Here is a 27,149-nt window from a genome sequence, read left to right as displayed (position 1 = left end):
AATTGGAATTAAAGGGTTGGGCTAAGTGAGAAGGCACTGTTACAAGGCTCGAGCCTTAGTAAATAACATTATAGAAGTGAAGGCGCGATGTAATATGAGATCTTCCCGAGCAGATTTCTGCGCAGTCATTTTCAATCTTGCTATATGACTGCCCCTGGATAGCTACGCAATCATCGTATATAGTTGACGATTGGTGAGGAGGGAGATCGGAGGGGAAGTATGGCGATGGGTGAGAACAAACACAGTGAGTAGATGGCGGATGGCTCGCCGCCACGCTAGATGTCTAGGTGGTTTTAGTAAAAGGCGGTGTGTAAAGCGAGAGGCGCACATGCCAATTGAGCAAGTGGCCAGTGAACATGAACGTGCAGTTTCGCATAGGTTTTGCATTTTCTCACGATCTTGGCTCGGGGAGTTGGATTTGGTCAAGGCGCTGTCCTTGCCAGTCATTTGTGGTTTATGATATCACAGAGAACTCGTATCTATCATTCTTCGTTATTCCCTTTGACAGACATGAAGCGAGCACTGTATTTGACGAGCGCAGTACTTAATGTTGCTCTTATATATTTGCATAAAAGGTTTTTGGGTCGATATGTTTGATTTTCTCTTATGTTTATATTTGTTGTCTAAGCGTTACCGCCCCCTTTTTAAGCGAAAACCTATGATAGTGGCTCTCGCAATCGCTCTTAGGCCGCTACAACACACTGGTAATGGCTTTTCTCCAGAAGTTCCATTCTTTTAGTTTCTTTCGTTTTTTAAAGAATTGGGATACATTGCGCTGCGCTGATGATAAGAGCAGAACAATTTGAAACCTATTTAAAATCCAAGCGAAACACAGTATAAGTAGCTACCAATTAATGCCAGTTGCTGCACTGATTTATAGCAGCACTCGACGGGCCGGCAGCAAATCCAGCGGTCTTAGCTGGCAAGAGCATGAATAGGGCTGCAACAATCTCGAACTGTTCTGTCAAGGATACAGGCGGAACTTGAAGCACTCGCTACTGCCGGCATCTTCGGAAAGATCTCATCTTCCTGCCGGCGCCTCATTCCCCTCTCTCTCTCTCTGTCACTGAACCCCATGTCCGCGCATGGTACAAACAAATGTCTTAATCCCCCCACATGTTTCATTTTCTGCCACTTCAGTTTGTAAAGATGCGTCTTGTTCCGACTTCTTCCTTTATGCTTACCTGACGCAGTTCCGTTTCCTTTGGCTGTCGCCATTCAATACCCCCCCCCCCCCCCCCCCCTTATCCCGACCATTCTCCAGCATGATACGGCTTGCTAGATTCCTCAGGGTTATCAGCTGGCCCTGGTCTGAAAGGCCTTCGACCTCCTTGGGCGCTTATTTTCGCAGTAATGTAAGAAATTTTGCGGCTACTTCCAGTGTATACAGACAGCTTCTGCGAGCAATGAAATTAATGCGCTTTTTTTTCTTCGTCGGCTGGTTTTTTGGTCGCAGTCAAAGGCATTTGCTTCCGTGAGCCCGTTCTGTAGTTACGACGAAGGCGGCCCAAGGAAGCCATTTTTTAGACTCGGTTCTTAGTCTGCTGATATCAGTATAGCATAAGAACTTATATTCACCGGCTCTATTATTTTACCGTCATCAGCTTCAGCGAGTGGTTGATTGCAGTTATCCCAGGACGTGTATCTTCCTTTTCGCCGGAGTTCATGGAGAGGCCTGAAAAAAACAACAACAAAAAACAACAACGATTGAAGTGAAATTATAGTCTGGTTCAGACTATACTTTTTGCCTGTGCAAGGCCACTTAGTTGTATTGAGGTAGAGAAAGAACTTCTGGGTCGTTTGAGGTTTCGACACCGGGTCCCTAACCCGCCGCGCTCTAATCGCTCGACTCTCGTAACACTAGCGCACACGTCTCGCAGAGGTTGACTTCGTGGGTGTGTACTCATGACCGTGAAAACAGGGTGTGGTACCTCATTTGAGTAATGCACGCCCCGCGTCGGTCTTTCGCTTGTATGCAAGTCTGACAGGTCCCACCTAGTCACGTATGTTCCGGCATTGATTTGCCTTTATCGTGGCACCCCTTGGGGAACATTAAACAACGTGTCTGACCTTTGGGCCTTCTGGGAAATGCCGGAATCAATGGTGAAATAAAGGAACCCTATTTCGAATCTTTTACTTTTCGCTAAATTAGAAAGCCAGAGCAAGTGAGCACATAATTTGAGCTGGCGGGCGTCTGGGGCATGTGCTTCAGCGACATGGACTGACACACATCTAGTGCAGTGAGGCCGGGCCTGGACCGGGCTTTCGGCCCACACCAGTGGGCAATAAAGTTCTCTCTCTCTCTCTCTTTCAATAACTTTAAGAGATTGTGAGTGTCTACAAACGATCTGCAAAAGGAAAATCCAGCTTTCCTTTTGTTTATTATTCTGCAATGAATTTAATACGTAGTCCATTAATAGTCAAGGTAAGGCTCCAATCAATCAGATGTTATATCGCGCTTGTTACATCGCCAGTAGCATACGTCACAATGCTCAGAGGTCGCAGACGCGATCTGACCTCGGTGGTCATATTTTAACGAAGATACAACAAAGAAGCGCCCATGTTTTTTTTGGTGGTCTAAAGACATTCATAGCCATTAACTATGGCGTTCCTCATAGCCCATGTATACGCTAAACTACATAATTTAAAGTTTTGTAAGCCATGAAAATATTTCTCATGTTCTGTTTGCGAGATAATGAAAACGGTGTATATTATCTAGGATGACATTATCAATAAACTGGAGCTCTGTGTCGCATGCCAACACTGAATAGTAGAAAGGTGCCTGATTGAAGGACTGAGATGTGTCACTTTATTGCTTGTAAGCTTGTCTAATTTATTTTCTAACCATACTGGGCAATGTTTGAATCACGAGGTTTACTAGCTAGATAATTTTGGGGAAAGGAAGTATATATACTCTCTTGAGAATTATCTCGCCCACATAGGTACAAGAGGAAGGTTTCGACTTCCTACATGCACCATAAAAGCAATTTACCTCAACTTTTTCTTTTTTTTATTCAGTGACGTGGTAAGGACAATATTCCTTTCATTTACATGGCATAACTGTTCTGAACAGAATCCGCATGAATGCTTTCCTATGTAGTTCACTCTTACGTTCATTGCTGCAAAAAAGAGCAAGGGATATTATTTGTGTGCCGAATTTATGGGATTTACCGTCAATCCATGCACCGTCAACCACGCGAATCTCCGCAGCCGCAGCAGTCATTCACATGCTGCTTTTGCGCTTAATAACACTCTGGTTTTGATTTCCATCGCCACAGCATTACGAGAAAAATATATGTAGTGTTAAGGTTGCCGGTGTAGCGCTTTATCAGAGAAAGCTGCCACAGCCTTAGTTAGGCAATGAACCGTAAACATTTCTTCCATGCTCCACAGAAGCCACCAGCGTTCTTGTTTCCAAGGGGCAACCACTTTATGGTGGCATATTCCTCAGCAGCCCGCATCAGTACCCGATCACTCCACGGTAGATACCCTCTTGGTTCTTCCACAGTGTAGGCCCCTTCCATCCTACAAAGATAGAGGAGGATTTCTCTTTCGCCAATTTGCGACCTGCTTATCGTGGAAAGTGGCAGGTGGCCCATAATGAATTAGGTGACAATATCGATTCAATTGAAGTCAGTTTATCCGGAGGGGATGTTCAAATTTTTATCGATTACAACTTCAGTTTAAGAGAGTGAATAAATATATTGAAAAAAATTCATTACCCTATTAGTTATGCAAATAACCTCTCATTTCAAGAAGTATATTTCACGGTAGAATGCAGACCTACACCAAGCCTATGGCAGCTTTCGATTTAACCCGTTTTGTTGCTTGCACTTCAAGACACTATTGCGTGCATTGTTTTGGCGAAAAACACGAGAAGGGGTAAGAAGGAGAAAGCAAATTGCGAGGTTGTGTATTTCGTCCACTCCCCATGTATGCTCGAGAAACAAGCACAAAATACCTCGTCAATCTTCCGCGACAAGCTCAGCCTTGACCGTATCCTCTCATCGTGCCGGAAAGAACCTGCTCGCGGAGACATGCTGTCTGCTCCACGATGCCCTCATGGGCTGCGGGTCTTCAGAGTTCATCAAAGCGTACCATCTGATGACCTCGCTATGTGCATGCACCGTGCTCGTCAGGGTCGAGCCCCTGACAAAACAAAACTTTGACCATGCCACGTTGAATTGCTTGCGATATATCGATAAGCCAAAGAATCTGCCGTGTTTCCTGACCATGTATCCGTCGAACTTGTACAGCAAGCGTGCGGCACGCGAACTTTGCTATGGGAAGTCATACTGAAAAAGAAGAGCTATGGTTTCCGCGGGAAATCATGCTTTTTATATACGCGGGTTGTCGTGCGTCCAGCACTATTGTGCAAATCTGTCGGATGAGCGGTCTGAAACAGAGTACAAACACAGAATGAGGTAATGGCTAAGGGCGATGGGGTTTGTTTACCTTTAGAATGAGTTAATGACTAAGAGTGATGTGGTTTACTGCTGAGATCTACAAGGGGGGCAAAGCTCAGGGCGCGTGTGCTAAAGTGTGTGACTTGGCGGTGAACTATGCTTCCATTTCAATTATCTTCATGCTGGTCGATTGGTAATTTAGTGCGGGAACTTTCGGCTTCGGCACATTATGGCCCTGATTTTTTCTTCAACGGGCGGGTCTCTCATACCACTGCCGTATCAGGCAACTCGAGGTTTTTTTTTTATAAGGAAATTTACTAAAACATTTTGTAGCTACCCCAAGTCTTTACAAATATATAAATAAATATATTTCAACGCCGGGAAGAGCTTCGTTCGAGCACGAATTGACTTTAAAGCGTCCTTTTCCTTGCTCTTAATCAAGAAGGTTTCTACGGACAACCCTCTGTTTGGTGCTTCATAAATTACCAACCCGCTGACCCAGCTTTTGCGTATGCGGAGCGAAAAAAAAAATCCACCATGTTTTGGGACATTTAAAGGAAGCAGTGATTGAAGTTGTTCATTTTAGCCAGTCATTCAAAGTGCATGCGATAGCTTCTACTGTATTTTCTGCGATGCGTCTACTGAGTCGTCCACAAAGTCACGTGTTGTTCGGTTCTATTTCTCGGTTAAGTTTTCTGTTTTGCATTGTTTTATCAATTGTGATTATCCTTTCGGAAAATCAATATGGCAGGAAATAAAAGAAGGCATTAGAATTGTGATGTCATCATCAACTTAAATTGGCAAACAATATTTTAGTGTTGCCTTTCAGTACCGTGAATGCGCGTACAGTGCGATGCTAACGAATACTATTTATGAACGCAGAGTACTCTGCAGACGAAGTTAAACGGCCACCGAGGAGGGCTCTGTACAATTATCCAAAATTGATTAACTAGCTTTTTCTGGCTATGTTAACTTCCAACCGGCAGCAAAAAAAGAAATAACTAACAAAATTGAAGAAAAACTATTCGCGCAGTGTTTCTAACTAGTGAGGTCTGCATCGAGTAGACCTTGTTGCTGCCACTTTAATTTCAGTAGCGATGTTGCGTACATCCGGGATACGCGCTAAATTTTGGAATCAACACAAGAAGTTCGTTCCTCAGATGGGGCGGTAATGGTGACACCGGCTTTTCGTCCTCCTTCTTTGTTTTGCCCTGCTTTCAGAAGGTTTGGTTGCAGCGAGAATGGTTTCTTTATCGTTACAACACCGCACTGTATTCATACAGGCCAGCTTCAGTTTGTCTCCAGCATCTTTTTAAAGAAGTCTCTCTTACAACTTTTATGTCCACTCACCCCTTTCCCCCAGTGCAGGGTGGCAAACCGTTTTTTTTTCTTTTTTTTTTACGGATTAACCTCCCTGCCTTTTCTCCTCATCTTCCTCCTCCTTAAAGATTTTCCCATTAGAGCAAGTACTACTGTAAGGCACTGCTTACAGAAGCCGCCATATAATGGGCATTTATCTCACATTATAAGCGCTCATTATAAATACAACTGAATGAAAAGGGCAACAAACAGCGAAAAACTACGACTGGTTTTGCAGTAGAGGCAGTAGGCATAACACATAAAAGTATGAGTAGCTTTCTTCCACTTCTCATCACTGTCTTTCGTGAGCTGTGAGAATGCGCTGAAAGCGAGTATAGTATATCCTAACATGCCAATGTGTTATGATATTCCGAAAACCGTTCGTCAGTAAGTGTAACAGCACCAGTGAGCCATAGTTTCCCATCCTCAAAAAAGGACAAAAACAAGTTTATTTGTCACGTAATTTATTAAACATTGTGCTTCTTGATCATGCGTTGAAAAGCTAACTCGAGTCAGGAGGCAGCCGGCAAGTCGACAACTCGTTCCCAAGCAGAACGTTAGTGCATGTAGAGAAGTGCGTGAAGCTGTCTATGCAATCCTTTTTGTTTTCCTGGGAGATCACATTTAATTGGCAGGAAACTGGGAAATAATGTAAGATGCTATCATGATCATATTGATGGCAGTGGTATAATCTTCCGACGCGTACTTAAACTTAGCTTTTGAATTTCTCCTGCGCTCGTACTGGGTAGTTGTGACTGCCATAAAAGACAGACTGGCTGCGCATATTTTTTTACAATGAATAGCAGAAAAATAGCTGTGGTTTAGCTTGTTAAACCTGGAGCTACGTGAGAGCTATCAGCATGGCTACGCTTAGGTTCGACTTGAAAGTACAGACATGGCTTTTGCACATAGTAGTTTACTCTATGATTTAGGATTTATTTATGCCATATGGGCACTTCTGACCATTAAAGTGCGATGAGGCGAAAGCGTCTATCGCAAAGTGGTCCGGAGCCCTCCACTACGGCACCTCTTTCTCTCTGCTCTCACTCCCACCTTCTCGATGACGCGATAGCGTAAGCTACTAGTCAACATAGAAAGCCCCGCTTTAACCGAGCCGTATGAATGTGCCTGCGTGGCCTAGGGATAACGTCAATACAAGGGTCTTGGCAGATCACCCTCCCATATGAAAGGAGAGGCCCAAACGTAATGTCAGGAAGCCCTACGTCCAGTTAGTGCTCGGCCATGTCAGCTGCCAGCTACCGCCTCCCACGACTTCTTGTTCTTCTTTCTTCGCTCTTCGGACAGACACGAACAGGCACGGTGAAATGGCGAGAATGTGGCCAAAGTAGCTCTCGCTACAAAACTAAAATTAATCTGTAGATTACCTGGATATATACTTATTACGATGCAGTCTTACGATATCCAAGAAAATCGCGGTGATCAAGAACTCTAATAGAGTTTCAGGCCATAAAACTGTCATCACAGCACAGCGACTCAGGTGATGTTTTTTCCCCCCCTTTTATTCATCGGGTTAGCAGTACATTTATCTGCCGGTGAAAATTTCCCGTCTCTGTGTTCGCGTGAAGCTTCCCTTTACTTGGAGCTAGCTCAGCTAAAAATTTATTTTATCTCACAACCACGACCACACACTCACGAACAGCTCACTTCCATTTTCTACCGTCTTCGGCTCGCACCTACCGAAAACCTACGGAAGAAAGCATATAAAAAAAGATTATTGGGAAGGCCATTACTATAAACGCCAAATGAACAAGGCTGTAAATGCATATTTGCCGTATCCTATCGTATAATCGTTTGTGTATCTTTTGTTCGGATACTGGAGCCATGTACTAGCGAGATCCGAGTTTCTACGACAGTTTATACAGCACAATTGCGGAACAATGCTTAGCAGTGTTCCCGGTGGAATTGGGACGGTTAGTAAGGACGTCGTATTCGTTCTCATTGAATTTCTATACCAATGACATGTGTACGTATTTATCCTCCTTTCGATTTTAGAACTACACAAATCCTAAACTCTGCTATGGGACCACTGATTACGCCAGCAGCCAAAAGAAGGCTGTCGTGACCGCCGTACGCGTTTAACAAGCTTGCATTTGAGGTGTACACCCGCCACGCTGATCTCATACAACAGACACAACAGTCACCGGTTAATTCGAACTCGCTTGATTCAAACATCCTGTTTATTCGAACACGTGCCTTACCTCGTCAGTACCAAGTTCATTAAAACTCCTTCTGCCAAGTGGAACTGCATGTAATTTGAAGCAACTGGTATTTTTCATTCAAGACTTCGGGAATTTACTATGTACATATGTATTTCGATGCTATCTTATTGCATTGCTCGCTGACGGTATTCATTGGGGCTCTCGCAGCGGCCGCCCTGGCCAACGGGCGTGGCGCGACGAACTGCGAGTCGAAGCTGCAGAACTGCACCGACCTTGTCAAGCCGTTCCTCAACGATCTGCGCTACATGTTCCCCACCACCATCGAGGACGTCGACGACATGTGCAAGTGAGTGGAACACGCGAGCGCTCGATCGCTACCCATAGAAGGCACACGCTCACGCAAGCCACTTGCGTGTTTCTGGTGGCCTCGTATTCTCAATGTTTCTATTTGCTCATTTTAAGCAGCTGGCATACTGCGCGATATTTTTAAGCACGAAATACTTCTATCATTCTTGCGAAACCTGAGGTCTGAACCTTAAGCTGAAAATGGGGCCGCACCTGTCCGAAACAGTCTCAAGCTCTGCCTCGGAATGGTAGTCAGCAGATAAAAAAGCCTCTACCATATATCCTTATAGCCTCTAACTGGGTTACAACGAGTAGTCGAGAAAGCACAGCAGGACAGATTTCCTATATATATTTTAGAAGACTAGATCATTGCCACAGCTTTAATTTTATCTATGTGGCATGCAGGAACAGTAACTTTACTGGCTCTTGCGTAGCTTTAGCAGGGTTGCGTTGTGCCATTCCGTCATATGTCCTGCGTCTACGCACTAAAGTCGTGGAAGACAGAAACATGAATAAAAGTAGGGGCCATCAACGTGGCCTCTTGCGCAGTGTGTTGTAACTTGTAACCCCTCTAGTTACATGATGTAGATCGCCGTCTTTTCCCTTTACCCTTCGTTCATTCGGTGCTTACAAATTCTCTCTTTAAGGCAGCCACTGCCACCCAGAAAATGAAGCGATTGGGTCAGAGGACATGGAAAGCGTCGCCAGTGACCCCAACGGTGATTTTATGCATCTGCGGGTATATCTGAGAAGGCTACCAAATGAATCGCTAAGGCCAGTGAACAACGAGTAATCGGGCCAAACAGCGAAAGCAGCCAGGGACACCAAGCGCCCTGCCAAGTAGAAAAACATCGGTGGCTGAACGGAATGTCCCCTGAATCACAAGGACAGGCAATAAAGGCCAGCGCGCTGTCTAGTGAAGAAAATTGTCTGACCGAAGATGTATGCTTCTCATGCAGCGAAATCCTCTAGAGAGCTATTTCACGTTAACTAGCCTGAAGAGCGGAAGTTTGCCGAGACGAGGGCACGTTTAGAAGCCGATGTTATTTGTCTATATTGATGTGCGGATGTCATCATCTATAAACGTTGTTAAAATTCGCTGTTCAATTTGCAATGTGTTTCATGCTTACATCTTCCATCGAAGACCATGCATTTTTCTTCTAGAAGCCTTATTATTTCTCACTGTTCAGTTGGTATTATTAGAACTTAATCATTGCGCAGTTCAAAGCAATTCTTTTAAAAACGGGCGTATTGGGCGGATTGCTCAGCCTGAAATGTGGAAATAAACAAATCAGTTTTCAGATATAGAACTTAGGGTGCTTTTTTCTTTAGAGACTTAAACACATGTAATAAATCCACAATTACACTGATTCCTGAGAGTAAGCTGGGATGGATCGAATTGTGTCCTCGTGAAAAAGTGTGGAAAGCTATTTTTCATTTTTTTTTGCATTACGGAATACGTAAATAAAATGTGGTTTAAAGTTGTCCTGTCTCCTCACACCTCAGGAGTAGGCTTGTCTTGTTCAATTGCCGTTCTGTCTAAAATGTAAGCACATTTGGAGGGTGGCATAATCTTCCTTCGATAAAACCTTCTTTGTTTCTATATAATTCCGTTTTACTCAGAATCAGATTAATAGAGCACAGTTTGCAGTTTATTTCAGCATGAAGCATTTATGTGCCATATTTTCCTTCAAATCCACTGATGGCTTTAATAGAAAGGTGAGTTTTTAAGTGAAAAACTGACAGATATGACCGCGAGATACCAAACACGTACCGCCGTGATACTAAAGTATAAGCGAGTATTAATCGAAGGACAACATTCGTGGGCGGCATGTTTTAATATCCGTTTTAATATCCGCATTTTAATGTCACTTTAATGTCTTCCTTTTAATGTCCGCGGGAAACCTGGCATTGATCAATGAGAGCATCTGAAGTGCGCAGACATGCCCCAGTAAGCAAGAAGAATATTGTTACGTACGAACCTTAGCACGTTACAATACGAGTGACACAAAATAAGGGCTCGCAAAACCGTACGAATTTATTAAACGTCGATATACTATGTGGTCAGTTTATGGGCAGCACGTATGACAGGAAACATGCCACCCAAAAAAGTAGGAAGAAAAAGCTCCTTGCGGCAGTTGAATAGAATGCGTGAAAACTTTCACCACCGTGTCGGTTTCAACGTGTCGAGACAACCATGCGTCCAGCTCAACCTGAGGGAAGTGTGAACCCTACTGCGTGCATCTGAGCGCCAAGAAAACGTGCAGGAGTTTTCGTTCGTGACAACGTTGGTCAGGCCCTGATTCCTGCGCGCGTAAAATACGAAGCACGCGCCCAAGAGGGAAGCGTCGGCGCGCGTACTTCCTCGAGACCAGCCAACCGAGGCGCGTCATTCAAGATTAGCTCCTTTGATAACAGGTGTCCCAACTCCCGTCCGTGGTGTGTCAGTGCTACACTTGTGGGGCGGACTGGCGTAAGACTGCACGTCGGCGCTGACCCCACCAGTGCACTCTCGTTTCGAAACGCCCTCGGGTTTTCTGGGCAGTGGCCGATGTCGGTCCCAGATATGATGGTCTGCTTTGGTCATTAACTTTTTTTTTTTTCAAATTAGAAAGGCATTTGTATTTGGACCGTGAACATGATGCAGACTATTGTTTTCTGATCAGTATACAATGATTAAATCTCAATTTTCGTTTGCTATACCCACTCAACTTCTTAGCGCAGTGCCGACTCTGCTGAGAAGATCTCCCGACTTCCTACCCCCCCACCCCTTCCCCCTCCTGCTTGTACCGTGCCCCATCTTCACTCATTCTTTATCCAAACAACTCGTGCCTGGAACAATCTTCCCAGAAATAGAATCCTTCATACAGATCCGGACCATTTCAAGAAAGCCATCGAGTCAATGTTTTGCGAACGCCAGGTTGCTAGCCCACCGTTCATGTCCCAACTCCTCACCCAAGGTCCTTTGATGTATCTGAAATAAACAAAATAAGAAAATACACATACCGTTCGATGGTTTATCACACCTTAGGCTCATAAAAATATTTTTTGGGGGGGTTCGGTGGAATGTGTGAGCCAATCAAAAATGTCTAGACGAGAAGTCTTGTAGTAGGCGCAAAACAGATACGCATAGACATCTGCTGACGCCAAGCCTGAACGCATGTGGCGTTGCGCGTCCTGAGGTAAAAGCGATTTTAACCGAAAATGGTGTACATGTATGCGAGGTATGAAAAATGCACAGCTGAACTAGGCCAATTGCCTTCGGGTACACGCTGGCGGAGGTAGTTTCGTCGGCGCCGCCTGTCACGATGGCATTACAGGCCGCGCATTTTATATCTGAGCATGGGTCCCAACTCCTGGTTCCTGCTCCTGGCCCACCGGCTGCAGCGCACATTTTGCCTTCTCAAAATGCACATCAGGCCGTGAGTTATCTATCCTCTGGGCGGAGGCCGGGAATGGCTAACCAGCCTCGACTTGGTGATGGAGCTCTCACCACATACGTGAGGAGCAGATTACATCAATAGACATATCCTCAGGCTTACCAACTGGGCGGCAGGGTCAGCACGGTGCTCAGAAGCGTGCTTTTTTCCGTCCCTGTAAACCAAACTACAATAATAATAATAATAATAATAATAATAATAATAATAATAATAATAATAATAATAATAATAATAATAATAATAATAATAATAATAATAATAATAATAATAATAATAATAATAATAATAATTGGTTCTTAGGAAAAGAAGGCACCCTGTCTGTCACACTTGTATGGACGTCTGAGTTGCCCGTAGGGGAAAAGAGTAAGGTGGGAGTGAAAGCGAAAAGAGAAAGAGGTGCCGTAGTGGAAGACTGCGGAGTAATTTTGACCACCTCGGGATCTTTACCGTGGACTGGCATCGCACAGTGCGTGGACGCATCTCCGTCACAACGGTGCAAACACGGAATACAGACCTAGGGAAATGATCCCCAGGTAGCCAAAGTTATTCCGGAGCCGTCCACTACGATAACTATCTCCCCTTTCTTTCACTGTTTCCTTCCTCCCTTTCCTTGCGGTGCGGGTGTCCATCAAGTGTGACAGATACTGCGTCTTTTGATTCCTCTAGACCATAAACGCAGAAACCGCGGCTGTTTCACACGCCCATTGATATTCCATTGCGTCGGCACCCACAACTGTGTGATAGTGCACTTTTGCCAAAGAGAGAAGCCAAGATGCAGATTTTTGTGAAGACCCTTACTGGCAAAACGATCACGCTCGAAGTCGAGCCCAGTGACACGATCGAGAATGTGAAGGCAAAGATTCAGGACAAAGAAGGCATCCCACCTGACCAGCAGCGTCTTATCTTCGCCGGAAAGCAGCTTGAAGACGGCCGGACGCTGTCAGACTACAACATTCAAAAGGAGTCTACCCTTCATCTTGTGCTGCGCCTGCGCGGAGGAATGCAGATCTTTGTCAAGACCCTTACGGGCAAGACCATCACGCTTGAGGTCGAGCCAAGCGACACCATCGAAAACGTCAAGGCCAAGATCCAGGACAAGGAGGGCATCCCGCCTGACCAGCAACGTCTCATCTTCGCCGGAAAGCAGCTCGAAGACGGCCGCACGCTGTCAGACTACAACATCCAGAAGGAGTCGACCCTTCACCTTGTCCTCCGGCTGCGCGGTGGTATGCAGATCTTTGTCAAGACTCTCACGGGAAAAACTATCACGCTTGAGGTCGAGCCAAGTGACACCATCGAAAACGTCAAGGCCAAGATCCAGGACAAGGAGGGCATCCCGCCTGACCAGCAACGTCTCATCTTCGCCGGAAAGCAGCTCGAAGCATTCACACGCAAGGCTGTGTTCGTAATGGCTACCGCGCGAAAAAAGCAAAAAACAAAATGAACATGGAGGTCAACGTTGTGTCTATCAACAGAGACATCGCTCGACAATGTCGACGTTATATTTGTGCAGCTTTGATACCTCGTAGTGTTTCTTTCCACACGTCCAAATGAATATTCATGAGTGTGAACAATGTTTCGTACACTGCCACAAAAACCAGCAGAATGTGATTTCACTGCGACGGTCTGATAAAAGGTGCTCTATACCAAACTGGTCGCCACTGTAATGATTCTTCCAAAATAGCTGAAGTGTCTAAAGTATCGTATTTCAGGATAAATAAAACATTGCTCTGAGCTGGTAGCGCTAAGCGTTTAAAATAAATACGAGTTCTATGCAGTTTTAAGTATAAAAATTCGGATCTTTCAATCGAAGTTTGCCCCGCCGGGGTGGTGCAGTGGTAAGACGCCCGACTACTGTGCCGGAGTTCCCGGGTTCGAACCCGACCACGGCGGCTGCGTTTCGATGGAGGCGAAACGTAGAGGCGTCGTGTGCTGTGCGATGTCAGCGCACGTTAAAGATCCCCAGGTGGTCGAAATTACTCCGTAGCCCTCCACTACGGCTCCTCTTTCTCTCTTTCCACTTTCATTCCCACCTTCCTCCCTTCCCTTACGGCGCGGTTCGGGTGTCCACAGAGCAAGTGTGACAGTTACTGCGCCTTTCCCTTCCTGTGAACCAATTTAACTTTAACTTTCAATCGAAGTTTAGCAACCTGGATACGAAAATTGGCGATCAGGAAATGGAAACACTGTTACTGTCATTCTTGACGGTCGCAACTAAGAAATGAAGGTAGCGCAAAAGGAAGGTAAAATATTATGGGGACACACAAGCTCCCCCTTTCTTTTCCCGCACTGGGACATTCTAACACAGCTTTTTTCCTCTGACTATTGGGCTCTGGAATTCGCTGCCTAGAAACGTCCACTCGCTACCAATTGGATGGATGGATGGACTAAACTTTAATGTCCAACAGATAAGGTGATCTACCCACCCCCCGACACGCAGGTCAAGGGGCGGGTGCCGCCGCCTCAGAGGCAGGCCGGGATGTCTTGGGTCCCAGCAGCCTCTTCAGCCAGTTGGACGAGTAGGAGCTGGAGCTCAGGGTCCGAGCTGCGCAGCAGGGTCTCCCAGGTGTCTCTACAGCCTATATTGTTCGTCCTCCTGGGAGAATACGGGCATTCCCATATTATGTGGTCGAGGGTCCCTCTCGCCCCACAAAGATTGCACTTGTCACTCCTAGCCTCAGGGAACATGTGGTTCGCCATAACCGGGTGCGGATATGTATAAGTTTGCAGTCGCCTCCACGCCACTGCTTGTCTGCTATTTAACTTCGGGTCTGGTGGGGGTACCAGTCTACGATCCAATCTGTAGTGATGCGTGATCTCCCCATATTTTAGCAAGCGCTCTCCGCTTCCTCGGTCATCAAGTGGCCCTGTAGCGGCTCGGCGGTAGAGATCTCGAGCCAGTTTGTGGGCCGCCTCGTTGCCGGGGACGGCTTCGTGCGCTCGCTACCAATTGAAGAAGTTTTGACAGCCATTGCTTCCTAGAAAGCTTCAGGTAGAGCCGGTCTTCGCATCACACTAAATTTGTCATTCAAGGAACCTTGACTTAAGTATAGGCGTTCGCGATTCCGTGGCGTTCTTTTCCCCGAAATCCCACTTAAACAGTACATGTTTTCACACAAAAAAATTTTAACAGAAACTGCGCCTTTCCTTTCCTCTAAACCAATTCAAATAATGTAATATTAATAGAGAGGCATCCCTGTGTTATGCGATGTCATCGCACGCTAAAGGCCCAAAGGTGGCCGAAATTACTCCACAGTCCTCCTTTACGGGCCCTCTTTCACTCCTTCCGCTTTCATTCCCTCCTTCCTCCCTTATCTCATGGCGCGGTTCAGGTGGCTACGAGGTGTGACAGATACCACGCCTTCCCTCTCTTGCAACCAATTTACAATTACGAGAGAAAAATGAAAACATGACCTTGACCTGGTTAGGTGGTAAGGAAAAGGGATGAAGGTAGGAGTGAACGCGGAAAGAGACAAAGAGAGAAGAGGGGCCGTAGTGGAGGGCTTCGGAGCAATTTCAACCACCTGGGAATCTTTAACATGCACTTATGCACTGACATCGCACAGCACACGGACGCCTCTTCGTTTTACCTCCATCAATATGCCGCCGCCGGCGGTCGAGATCGAACCCGGGAACTCCGGCCTAAATTAGATTTTGGGGAAGACGCGGTGATGCAGTGGTAAGACGCCGGACGACTGTGCCGGAGTACCCGGGTTTGAACCCCGCGGCTGCTGCGTTTCGATGGAGGCGAAACGAACAGGCGTCCGTGTGCTGTGCGATGTCAGCGCACGTTAAAGATCTCCAGGTGGTCAAAATTACTCCATAGGCCTCCACTACGGTCCCTCTTTCTCTCTTTCCACTTTCACTCCCACCTTCCTCCCTTCCTTACGGCGCGGTTCAGGCGTCCACAGAAACAAGTGTGACAGATACTGCGCCTGATCGTAATGATCGCAATTACTTCAACTAATAAGCCTCATCATCTTTGTAATCACTTCACAAAAACCATTGTTAACCGCCGTTCAAGTGCCGACCCCATGTAATGTCCCATCTGGGGGCCCTTGAGGTTCTAATAAATAAATAAATAAATAAATAAATAAATAAATAAATAAATAAATAAATAAATAAATAAATAAATAAATAAATAAATAAATAAATAAATAAATAAATAAATAAATAAATAAATAAATAAATAAATAAATAAATAAATAAATAAATAAATAAATAAATAAATAAATAAATAAATAAATAAATAAAGGAGGAGGAGGAGGAGGAGGAAAAAACTTTATTGAACGAGCGAGTTTGGACCCTTCAAGGGCCCAGGGCCACCGCACGGCCCTCACATTACGCGCATGTGTCCAGGTCACGTAGGGCCATGGCACTGGCACCCCGGTCCACACAGCGAAGTTGTATGTCCAGGTTCTGCGACGTAAGGAGGGCCTCCCATTCCTCCCATGATCGGATGGCGGGCTGTCCCTGCGGGGGAGGATCAGGGCAGCCGAAAAGAATGTGGTCCAAGGTGGCGTGCAACTCTCCACAGAGAGTGCACGCAGGGGAAACGGGTCGGTAGTAGGATGTAAAATATAGACAAAGGGGTTCAGACATCAAAGCGCTTAGAATGAAAAGCCAATGTTTGATTATTGTAGTTAAGACACTTTAGAGTGTGTATTTCATGAAATAAAAATTGAAGTAATTCAAAAAATGAAAAACGTGTTCAATGGTGTCAAACTGCCCATAATAGAAAGCCAATGTTTGCTGATTGTAAGTATCGCTGTATAGGAAATTAAAACAGAAAAAAAAAAGAAAAGTAAAAACATCGTCCTTAAGCTTAAGTGTTTTTCAATTTTCTTTAACCTCCCGCTTACGCACGACAAATCCGCGGGGTTTTTCGCCGTTGAAAATAATTAATGACAGTGACGCGATTACCCTCCACTGCAGGATGTGGAGCCGCTTCGTGGACTGCATACGTCGCTATGTGACTGACTGCGCTACGGAGGACCAGAGGTCGAAGTTCAACAATGCGGTTGGCGACTCCATCGATACGGTGCACGCCATTTGCAGCTCGGAGCGCTACCAGAGGGGTAAGAGTCGCGCACGTCTTTCAACGCTAAAATCGGCATAACAGTCAGGAAAGGGTTTTCGCTGTCTACGATGGGGGTCGTAGTTCGTTTGCGGCAGCAGTATTCGCAGTTGTATAACTGAGGGTTGTAATAGTCGTAGTGGTCCCATGAATAGTTGTAGTACTCGGGGCCACACTAATAGAATAGTATATCGTATAGTAGAAAAACTAGTGGTAGCAGCAGCAGTAATAGTAGCGCTGGTCATAGCAGCTACAATGGCAATAGTCGTACTGCCACTAATAGTAGTGGTCGTAGTACAAGGGATGGTAAAGGAATGTGGAACTAGCAGTACAGTTGTAGTTGTAGTAAACGTTGTTGTAGTAGCACTAGTAGCATCAATAGCAGAGGTAGTTGTAGTAACAGGAGTATGCTATTCAACTAGGTTACATGCCGAAAAAATGTATCAGTTGATATGCGTAGCTAATCAGTAAATACCTCTGCCTACTATATGAAAATTTTAAGAGCACTACAGAACATGCGGGGAAAAATGCGAAAGCGTACGCGCTGTTGCGGCTGTTGCGACAGTAAACGAGTCATTATTTTTTATTCCTCTTGTTAGTTAATTTGTAATATTTATTCGTTTCTTCACTTTTTTTTTTTATTTTCCTTAACTTTATTTGTTCATTCCCCTCAACGCCCTCCATCGTCATTAGGACAGAAAATAAGAATTATGAACACTTGGACAGGAAATATAGCGTTGAATATTGCTAGCTAGTTGTGTAAACAATTTCTCCTTGCACCTCTTTTGCTGGGCGTTTTTCAGGCATTTTGGGATTGTGGTTTTGTGGCTTCCATTTTCTGTTCTGAGCATAAAATATTCATACCAGAAAGCACAGACACTAAACAGTTGAAGACAGTTGAAGGGTGCATGCAGTTTTTCCCTGTAATAAACTTAAACGTTTTGACAAACTTCTTTGTATCCGTATGCAGTTAGTGGTCACTAACTTAATAGGATCGTACCATATCTGTGGTATTAGTGGCCGCCGTATCCAAACCCATATCCATATTGCACGTTCAGTTTTGGAGATCGTATCAGGTGAGTCTGCCCAAGTAGCTCAGTTTCAGACTGACCTTTCGAAAACGTTTGATAGTCTGTCGTGATTTCTTGTTCGCGATCTTCGAGCATGCAAAACTTGGTGATATTTTCCTGAAGTGCATAAGGCTGTGCTATAAGGAGTCCTGTACAAGGATAATTGTTGACCAAGAGGTACCCAAACCTATTGCGCAGAAATCATCTATTCGCCAGTGCTGCCATTGCCGCCAGCATTGTTTGCCTTTTATCTTGAACCTTTTTGTTTCAGCATTATTAATAGTGCAGTTTTCGTGGTTTCTTCCTGGCTAAATGTGAAACGTTGAACTCTTGTTCTGACAAATTAATGCATTGAAGGTTTTACATTTGGCAGAACGTTTTGCCCAGGTATCAGGTGCGGCTGTGAATTTCCACAAACGCAAATGATATTGGTTGGATCAATGGGATACGAGGCCGAGTCTTTTCAGTGACATAAGCTGGTACTGTGGCCCGCCTCACTACCTAGGGATTCCACTGCACCAGTTTCGAAACAGTGGAACATATTCTGATTCAGAAATCGTAGCTGTGAGACAAAACCCTCGGTATCAGAAGAATATTAGTCCTGTCCTGTCAATTCTTTGTTCGTCCTGTTCATTTTGCGCCGTGTACATACCAGACATGTATTTGTCGTTTCGTGCAAAGGGGCAAGAAAATCTAGTGCAACAAAACTCCTGTCGGGTCACCACGTCAATCTACGGTCAATTTTTTTTTTATTAATCAGCGTTTAGCATGCCTTCTGACAGTCAGGTGCTGTGAGTACTGGAACACAAAGATACCGGTACAAAGACAGAAACTAACATAGTCATTGATACAATGAAGCGTACGATACAAACAGGGAAAACAGCAACAAAAAACGGCAACACAGTGCAGTTATGACAAAAACGCATGCCAGAGGTCAATCGTAAGACAAGAACACTACGAGCAGAAAAAGAATCCACTACAATATGTGCGATAACTAATGCAAAATGCAACCAAGAGGTACGAATAAATGAACAGAGCGCGCAATTTCGGCGTGTCTTATTTGATATTGAATCTAAAAAAGAAGCATAGCAATACTAGCGATGTGCCCCGTATATGAACTTGAAAGCACAGTGCCCGTTTTCTTGAGATCTAGGAGGACCTGCTGCTGTATAGGCGCTTAGACTGAAAGTTTTGCGAAAGTTTCACTACGCCAGATTTTCAAGCCGTCAGCATAAAAGTCAAACTGACCTTGAAAACTTTGAAGGTCGAAAACAAACATTTGCAATATGCAATGCCGGTTCAGGTGTCTACAGAACCAGTGTGACAAATACTGCCTGTGAACCAATTACAAGAAAAATTATGAAAAGACCGTGGATTGAAAATGCGGTGTTAAACAGGCTACCGCTGAAACACATAGCTTTCGCCCTATCACTTGGTTCTAGCCATGCTTAAACCCCTAGAATTGTGAAACGATAGCTCACTAAGCGAAATAAATCCTTGGTCACCGTGTGCTTCCATGACCTCCAAACATTTTCAAGGTCAAGTTTGAACTTAAGCCACAACCACTTTGGGTGGCAATGTTCCCACTAAAAGCCAAGGTCGAAGTCAAGGTCAAGGTCAAAGGTCAACTAATGTGGGAAGTAGCTTAACGCGGGAGCAGCTAGCTGTGTGGCGAGACACACGATCGCTGACGTGAATATCGAGTGCACAGCCACGCCACGGCGCGCAAGAACTTTACTTATCAACGGAGAGTCTTCCTAATCAGCACCAAAGAAAAACCTTCTGCTGAATAAAAAGCTTTACCATATGTGCAACCATGCTTCAGCTTTCGTTTCACATTAGGTTTAACCGAAACTAAACCACAGCCAAGATTTTTCTGGCCTTCTCCACTTTTCCTTTCATTAAATGCCTTTCCGCCCCGCCGGATTGGCTCAGTGATTACGGCGCTCGACTACTGTTCTCAAGGATGGGAGATCGAATCCCGGCCTCGGCGGCCGCTTTTCAATGGAGGCGAAAAGCAAGGCGCCTGTGTGCTGTGCGATGTCACTGCACGTTAAAGAACCCAGGTGGTCGAAATTTCCGGAGTCCTCCACTGCAGCGTCTCTCATAGCCTGAGTTGCTTTGGAACGTTAAACCCCACAAACCAAACCATTAAATGCATTTCCCTCTTGTTGTAGGCCAACCGTAACAGATGCCCTGGCGCTTGGTCATCCTTTGAGTATAATTCAGCTCATAGGCAAAGTTTTAGACCAAATTGCTATCTCTGTCACTACTTTGTTTGTTCTGGTCCCTGCCCGGCACTTTTACTGTACAAACATTACTTGGGTGCAAAGATAGTTTCTGCTAATATAATGGCATGTCGTAATTTCGCTAAACAATTCATGTAGCGAAGCCACTTCACAACGGTTCATTTATAACCTGCTGACACGAATACTTAAAATACAGTCTTCAGCATAATTTAGCCAGAAATGTTACAGGAACACTTCTTTGTTTCTATAGTGCATCTTTTAATAGGAAGAAAGTGAACTGAAATTTGATTTTTTTTTTTTTTTTTACAGCCTAACAGCTTACTACACTTTTCCAGTGACGATGAATGTGGACGAAGAGGAGCTAACCTCATGCTTCGTTTCCTCCGTGTAAAGAACAATGTGTGGAGCTTCGCACATCCCTAGGTCGAATTGCTGTACATTATTTCTAGCCCGATGCGGGAGTTCACAATCTGTTTGTCACGAATTTACTGCTTTCGGCCTCATGACGCTCACTGCGGACATATGAAGGTGAATCTGACGTGCAGTTTATACCTGACAGAGAGATGGCGCCTTTAATTCAGCAGCAAGTTCGCTTTAGAAATCGCACGCGCACCTCTCTCTATCAATCTTCAAAATACAGCATGCATCTTATTTTCAGACGCTCACATCGTCTCCTTTCCCCCTTCATATCGAAGCAAGAATAGCGTAAAGGAAATAAAAATGCGCCCATAACTCAAGCAGCCGACTAAACGCGGCCGCCGCGACCAGGAAAAGTCTGTGTTCAAAAGGAACGCTGGGCAACGAGGACGGCGAAACACGACGCACATACACTCCATGCACCGCGTTGACGATGAAAAGAAGCAGTCAGCTGTAGACTACACACGTGGGCGTCCCACGCCGCAAGCTCGTATGCTACCATACAGCGATGCGGAGCTCGGCAGTGCATGCGACCGGAACTTCCCGTCCGTCGATTACACGTCATTGAAAGTGTTGGGGGCCGCCGTACCACCTTTGTCTGCTTCCTCCTGAAGTGGAATGGTGCTGGTTACGCATACTATGCGTATTTACACTCCAAACGTATTCATCTATGAAACTGAACAAAGGCGCAATTTAGCACTTCACTACTTTACGTTTACACCATCCCGTGTGGTTCTAGTCAATACGCGAAGGTCCATATGCCTATAGCACACGACTACAGGCGTGTTTCCCGTCACGTCATATGCTGCATTCACGCGTTGACGCTTGGAATGCGCTGCTGCTTACTTTCGGCCATTCAAGATTCAATGTAGGGCACTGTTACAGCTTTTTCTTTCCGGAGAGCTTGGAAAGGGGGCTTTCAGGTCGTGCGGTATGCGCACTCGGTATAATAAATCGGTGCAGAGCTTTAAAAACCGTATCTGACATCCCGTGACGTGGGGCATATTGATCAAAACGTTTCGCATGTAACATATTTATTGATTCGGGATTGATCAGTACAGCGCCTGGTTACTGTTTCGTTGGTTATCCTAATGCATGATAGGGCGAGCCTTTATCAACAACGAGCCATTATGCATTACAGTTACAATGTTCGTGAAACGAGCCCGCGCTTATTTTACAAGACGCAGTTTCCACGGCAGTGCACACATGTTTGCGCGCGCTTGAGACGGGGTGTATCATGACCGTTTCCTCAAAACCTTGTCCGTCTTTTGTTTCGGAATTGGCTGTATACGCCTAGCAGATGTTCTACCGCGAAATATCTTTGTTGCAGGTACATTCAACTCATGCGCTGAATGACACACTTACGATCTCAGCACCTAGTTTGCATAGCAGTGAGCTGGTGCAAGGCACACTAGAGAAAAAAAAAGGAAAACAAAAAGGTCGTATATAAGCCAAGCGAACACACGTGCCAGGCTATGCAAAGCAAAAGGGAAAGGCGGTGGCGATGTATGGCCGAGGAAATTAGTACACACAAGCAGAATAGGATATGATGTGGACTGCGGATAGAGGAAAACGGGGAGAGGATGAGGAAGGGGGGGGGGGGGGGGGGGATTCATTCCGCCATTTCCTCAAAGTCGCATACAACGCCATAGCCGCTCTCGTTCCTGCCGTTACGCACCCTCGCTGATGCGATCACAGACCTCGGTCGTTGTTACGGCGCGTTATGGCGTTATTTGCGGTGGCCGCGGTCACTGTTGCGTTACATGGAGGTGGAAATGAACATCCTTTGTCCGGGACCCGTACAAGGTTCCGCGTTCAATGCGTCGTCGGTGGTATGCCCGGTCGGGTCCTTCCGTCGTCGATACGTTTGTTACTTGTTGCTGCTATTTATAGAGGACGAAATCGACAATGGGTTGTTTTTATAATAGAATGCGCTGGGATGAGCTCTTCGGTGCGTCGGTGGAAGGAAGTCCATTCTTGCGTGGCTTGTACAGTATGTGGCCCCGAACAATAACGGTGCCCGCTATGATCGCTTTGTCGGCGTCGACATCCGTGTGTTGCCGCATCTGCGCAGTTTATTTGAATGGCTGGCCGGGCTCGAAGGGTTCAGGTGGAAACGTGCCGTCATTGGTGGGGCTCTGGGTTGTTTGCGACGCTACGTTATATACCCTTTGAGCGAGGCGATACTGGACGCCGATTCCTGAACCTCACATTCAGGCTGTTTGTGTGACACAGAAGTGCTCGTGTGCATAACGGGTTGGGCCCCGCCGGGGTGGTGCAGTGGTAAGACGCCCGACTACTGTGCCGGAGTTCCCGGGATCGAATCCCGGCCACGGCGGCTGCGTTTCGATGGAGGCGAAACGAAGAGGCGTCGTGTGCTGTGCGATGTCAGCGCACGTTAAAGATCCCCAGGTGGTCGAAATTACTCCGTAGCCCTCCACTACGGCCCCCCTTTCTCTCTATCCACTTTCACTCCCACCCTCATCCCTTCCCTTACGGCGCGGTTCAGGTGTCCACAGAGCAAGTGTGACAGATACTGCGCCTTTCCCTTCCTATGAACCAACTTTTAACGGGTTGGTCATCCAGTGTGAAAATGCTATCACTCTCTTGGCTTTCCTGATCTTGTGATGTCATTTCCTATGTTCACTCTATTTGCATTTCTGTTGTTTTCCACTTCACTTCCCCTGTTTGCATCAGCACTTCAGCCGCGAGTTCTTTAGCTACACCACGGAGTTTCTTCGTCTTGGAGCTCGCTATTAATTTGCCTAATAATCTCTTAATTTTATCCTGAATGGTGTCCACAGCAGCTTCCTGTACCCTGAAGGTAGCAAGGCCCCTAACGCCAGGATACTGTAAGCAGTGGTCCATCACTTCACCGTCATTGATCAAGATCTCTTCAACGCCCTCCAATCACATTTCGTTGGATACTACTCAAATAAATGGAAAACCAGAATATATTCTGCGGAATTATAAGAGAACAGAAAATCAGATTTTTATAGCAGGCATGCCATGTACTTGTCCCCTCACGGAGATATATTTGCATTCAAAAGGAAGGCGCCCGTGTACTGTGCGATGTGAGTGCACGTTAAAGAAACCAGGTGGACTAAATTTCCTGAGCCTTCCAGTATACGACGTCCCTTATAGCTGACCCTGCTTTCTAGGTCGTTAAACCCTATTAATCGAACCAGACATCGTTTCATAACATTTGTAACCGAACAGTGCAACACAATGACAGAGACTAGCGCTGGCTTACAAGCCACTTTATGTCCAAGAAACACTGCTTCTTACACCACCAGCATCCCCAACAGAACAGTTACGTCAAAACCATACCGCTCAAGGCTGCGCGACCATTGTATCAGCACGCCTTCCGTTGCGTAAACAACGAAGGGAATTGACGTCATTCATTGACTCACGTCTATTACAAATCTTATTTTGTCATTGTAGGTTGCATGAGCGATATGCTTGGGAAGCAAGCGTTCTTGTGGGAGTGCTGATAGTATAAGAAGCCGTGTTTCTTGGAAATTCACGAGTCAGCGTTTGTCTTTTCTATGTCACGTTGTTCTGCGCTGTTCAGTGACAAATGAATAACCGACATGTCCGAGCTGCTCTGCCATGGCTTCCTACCAGTCTGTCGTTGCGCATATACTCTCGCTTTTATTTAAATTTCATATCTTGACTCCTTTGGTATGAATACATATTTGCTAGAACAATGTGTGGCCGTTTTTCCTTCACGCTATAGAATGTATCAGTCAAGGTCAACCTGACAGGCCGCTTGACCATCAACGAGACTTTTGACCTTTGAAGCAGATACAGCATCGCATGTCCCCTTTTGTAGTTGACGGTGTTCACGACTCCGTAGTCTAGGCAAGTTAATAACCGCAAAACTGTGCCCATATCTAAACCTGCGCCTAATCAAAGCAAAACCAAGCAAAATGACGCCTTTGCTTCGCCTAACTAGAATCAGCAGGGTTAAACATTAGCCATTTCAGCGTCTTATGTTTACACAAACGCTGCTTAGAGATTTTTTGAGGATGTGCAAAATATTCTCAGCAGTGTACTATACGTGCAGTACATACACAGTTGCTATTTAGGCGAAAGTTACAGTGAAACAATAAGTTCAGAACGAGCGGATTAAGACAGCTGGCATGTGTATATTCACGATTCTCGACGACTGCAAAAACGAAAAATAATCACAGTGCAGCCAACGCCCCAGAGATATCCAATTTCTAAGCTAATCCTGTATTGAGAATGCAATGGCGGCCACAAACCGCGGGCTTCTGAGGCAGGCACATGCCAGGGCTGAAGAAAAATAATAAGAAAAATAAGAAAACTACTCTCCAAATCCTTGTCATTTAGTTCGATCCTAATGGTACGTGTTTATTACTTTTCCCTGCTCATTCTGCGCAGAGTACCTTCAGAATGCATCGTGTTTCCGCAAGGTGTCCGTCGACAACTGCGGCGTCTTCTACACCGCCATGGTGGACCAGGTCACCAACCCGGCCTCCAGGCATGACCACATATGCTGGTATGCAAACACTTCTGAGGGCTGATCATTGCATTCTACACGACGCTCTGTGCCAGTTCTAATGCACCAGTTCTCTGATCAGCCAACAGCACACATTAATGCGATGGAGAAGAGATGAGTTTGAGAAAAGCAGCCTGGTTGATCCATTCAGTCATTGCCTGAGCACTGTACAGCTATACACAATTATGCTTTATCGATCTTTACGTGACATTATTCTGAAAACTACCTGTTATCTCTGCTGCATATAACTTTATTTCTGGCACTGTCACTAGTCAAACGGATACTTTCGTTCGTGTTAAATTCAGAATATGGTTGCACTGCCTAGCCGACATTTTAAAGGCAACAAACCTACATTACTTAAATCAGCAATATAAATGTAGTTGCAATTGATTGTTTCGGAGAGGTCATAGCTAACCATCACCCCTGCCCTCTGGTGCTTGGCCTTGAACGCAGCTCATACAGCCAGTTCAAAAACTGCGTCAGTGAACCCCTGCTGCGACTGTGCGGAAACCGGGCAAGGACCATCATGGACCACTCCATGGCTTTCCTCATCGACCGCTGTGGGAAGTCATATTACTCGTAAGGAGTTCGATATTCCAGCGTGTGTCTAGAGCATGCCCCTTTTTGGTGTGTTTTTAACTCAGGCAAGAAAGCGATGTTTCAAACCATCAGACGAGTTCCAACGCCCACGCACAAAGAGTAAACACGCAATCCCTACAAGTCAATATGGTACTCACAAACCACATTACGTAACCTTCAGTGGTTACTAATTACCATAGCAGCTTGCTCGGCTGCTTCGTGGCAATCTAACCTGTTTTGCCGTAAAGGGAGGATTTACCACTTGTGCATATAAATGACCGAAATGGAGGGCAGCTCTGTGGCTGTGTTTTATCTATAATAGCGGAATAAATTATCCTTGCAGTCAAGTGCCATACCAGGAACTCTCAAACAATCATACATACACGTGCTAGTAATGAAAATAAGGCTATCCAACGAGGAAGGTGTTGAAAGCTTTCCAGCGGGCGCCTTGTCAGCAGTTCTTAACATAGATTGCTTGACAACGCATTTGCTTAATGACAAAGCTTCAACTAGCATCGATCGCAAAAAGCAACAACATTTTTAAGTACCTATATAGGCATTTCTTCGTTACAGCAAAAAACAAAAACAAAACTGAAGTAATCCTATGATCCATAGTCATGTGCTCATTGCGGCTGCCTGAAGAAAATGAACGCGAAGGCTTGAGTAAAGTTTTGAGTTCTGCAGTGTGTAAGGTCTATCCAGGACTTTCTTTTAGCAAACTATCATACTAAATTAGCACTCAAAAGCTAGCATGAACTTCCTAGTCAAAGAAGAGTGATTTTTTAGGAATTAAATTCATCTGTAGGGCGTTGCGTTAACCCAACGACTCCTTGCCCAGGCTGTCGTACAAGTGCCCCCGGGCCCGAGCACTGCCCCTGTCGAGCCACAACGCTTCGCCGAGCCCCATCGTTCCAGCGTCCGCGTCTACAGCCGGCGGTACGGCGCCAAGCACGAGCACCCGGCGACCCAAAAAGTCCGTGGCCTCGATCACCACCTGGTACCCGCGAACAGTGGTCTACACACTCAAGCCGACACCAAGCAGCCAGGTGTCGCGGTACAGCGCCGCCACGTCGAGAAAGCCGAGCGCCGCGCTGTGGTCAATGTTAGCGCTTGTCTCAATCCTACTACCGACATTCCTGGACAAGTCCAGATGAGAGCATCTTGCGCTGCGATACCGCACGGGCACCGGCGCGAATAGGTCAACGTGCGGCAAGGAGTGTCTGAGCTACGCACAGACAGCAAGCTGGCTCACGTCGACGAGGCGACGTACGATCGCCGGCGTTTTGTGCACATGCTTCCAAGGAGAAGGAGGAGGAAGATGAGGAGGAAAGGCAGGGAAAAATGAACATTTGTCTGTGCACGTCGAGAGTGCCCGACAAACTCGGATTGATGGTATGGTCACAAACTAGCAAGCTTGCGCTGCTCACTAGATTAGATGCGAATGACAAGCTTGGTGTTGCATGACTGCAGCGCTTGACTGACGAATTGCAATGCGCTTTGAT

The 27,149-nt window shown here is 45.7% G+C and overlaps 2 protein-coding genes across 2 annotated transcripts; both read left to right on the top strand.

The window, feature by feature from the left end:
* Positions 1 to 219: 219 nt before the first annotated feature.
* On the top strand, positions 220 to 26,801 carry LOC146179618 (uncharacterized). Its single transcript, XM_084580223.1, has 6 exons — positions 220 to 244; positions 8,153 to 8,291; positions 16,666 to 16,808; positions 24,951 to 25,068; positions 25,522 to 25,647; positions 26,486 to 26,801. The coding sequence occupies exons 1-6, from the start codon at positions 220 to 222 to the stop codon at positions 26,799 to 26,801; spliced, it is 867 nt and encodes a 288-aa protein (XP_084436349.1).
* On the top strand, positions 12,716 to 13,174 carry LOC146179619 (polyubiquitin-like). The gene has a single exon (XM_084579609.1). The coding sequence runs from the start codon at positions 12,731 to 12,733 to the stop codon at positions 13,172 to 13,174; it is 444 nt and encodes a 147-aa protein (XP_084435735.1). The 5' UTR covers positions 12,716 to 12,730.
* Positions 26,802 to 27,149: the final 348 nt, after the last annotated feature.

Source organism: Amblyomma maculatum, chromosome 9, assembly GCF_055883805.1.
Source record: "Amblyomma maculatum isolate TAMU_Amacu chromosome 9, ASM5588380v1, whole genome shotgun sequence".
NCBI lineage: Eukaryota > Metazoa > Arthropoda > Arachnida > Ixodida > Ixodidae > Amblyomma > Amblyomma maculatum.
Note: the sequence above shows the minus strand (reverse complement) of the source record. Positions and strands in the feature narration are given on the sequence as shown.

What these genes read in the sequence shown, in the direction of transcription:
- LOC146179619 (XM_084579609.1), top strand. Translation starts at nt 12,731, where the DNA reads ATGCAGATCTTTGTCAAGACCCTTACGGGCAAGACCATCACGCTTGAG.
- LOC146179618 (XM_084580223.1), top strand. Translation starts at nt 220, where the DNA reads ATGGCGATGGGTGAGAACAAACACA. An exon ending in GACGTCGACGACATGTGCAA is followed by an intron (nt 8,292 to 16,665) that starts GTGAGTGGAACA and finishes CCTCCACTGCAG; the next exon opens with GATGTGGAGCCGCTTCGTGG. An exon ending in CTCGGAGCGCTACCAGAGGG is followed by an intron (nt 16,809 to 24,950) that starts GTAAGAGTCGCG and finishes CATTCTGCGCAG; the next exon opens with AGTACCTTCAGAATGCATCG.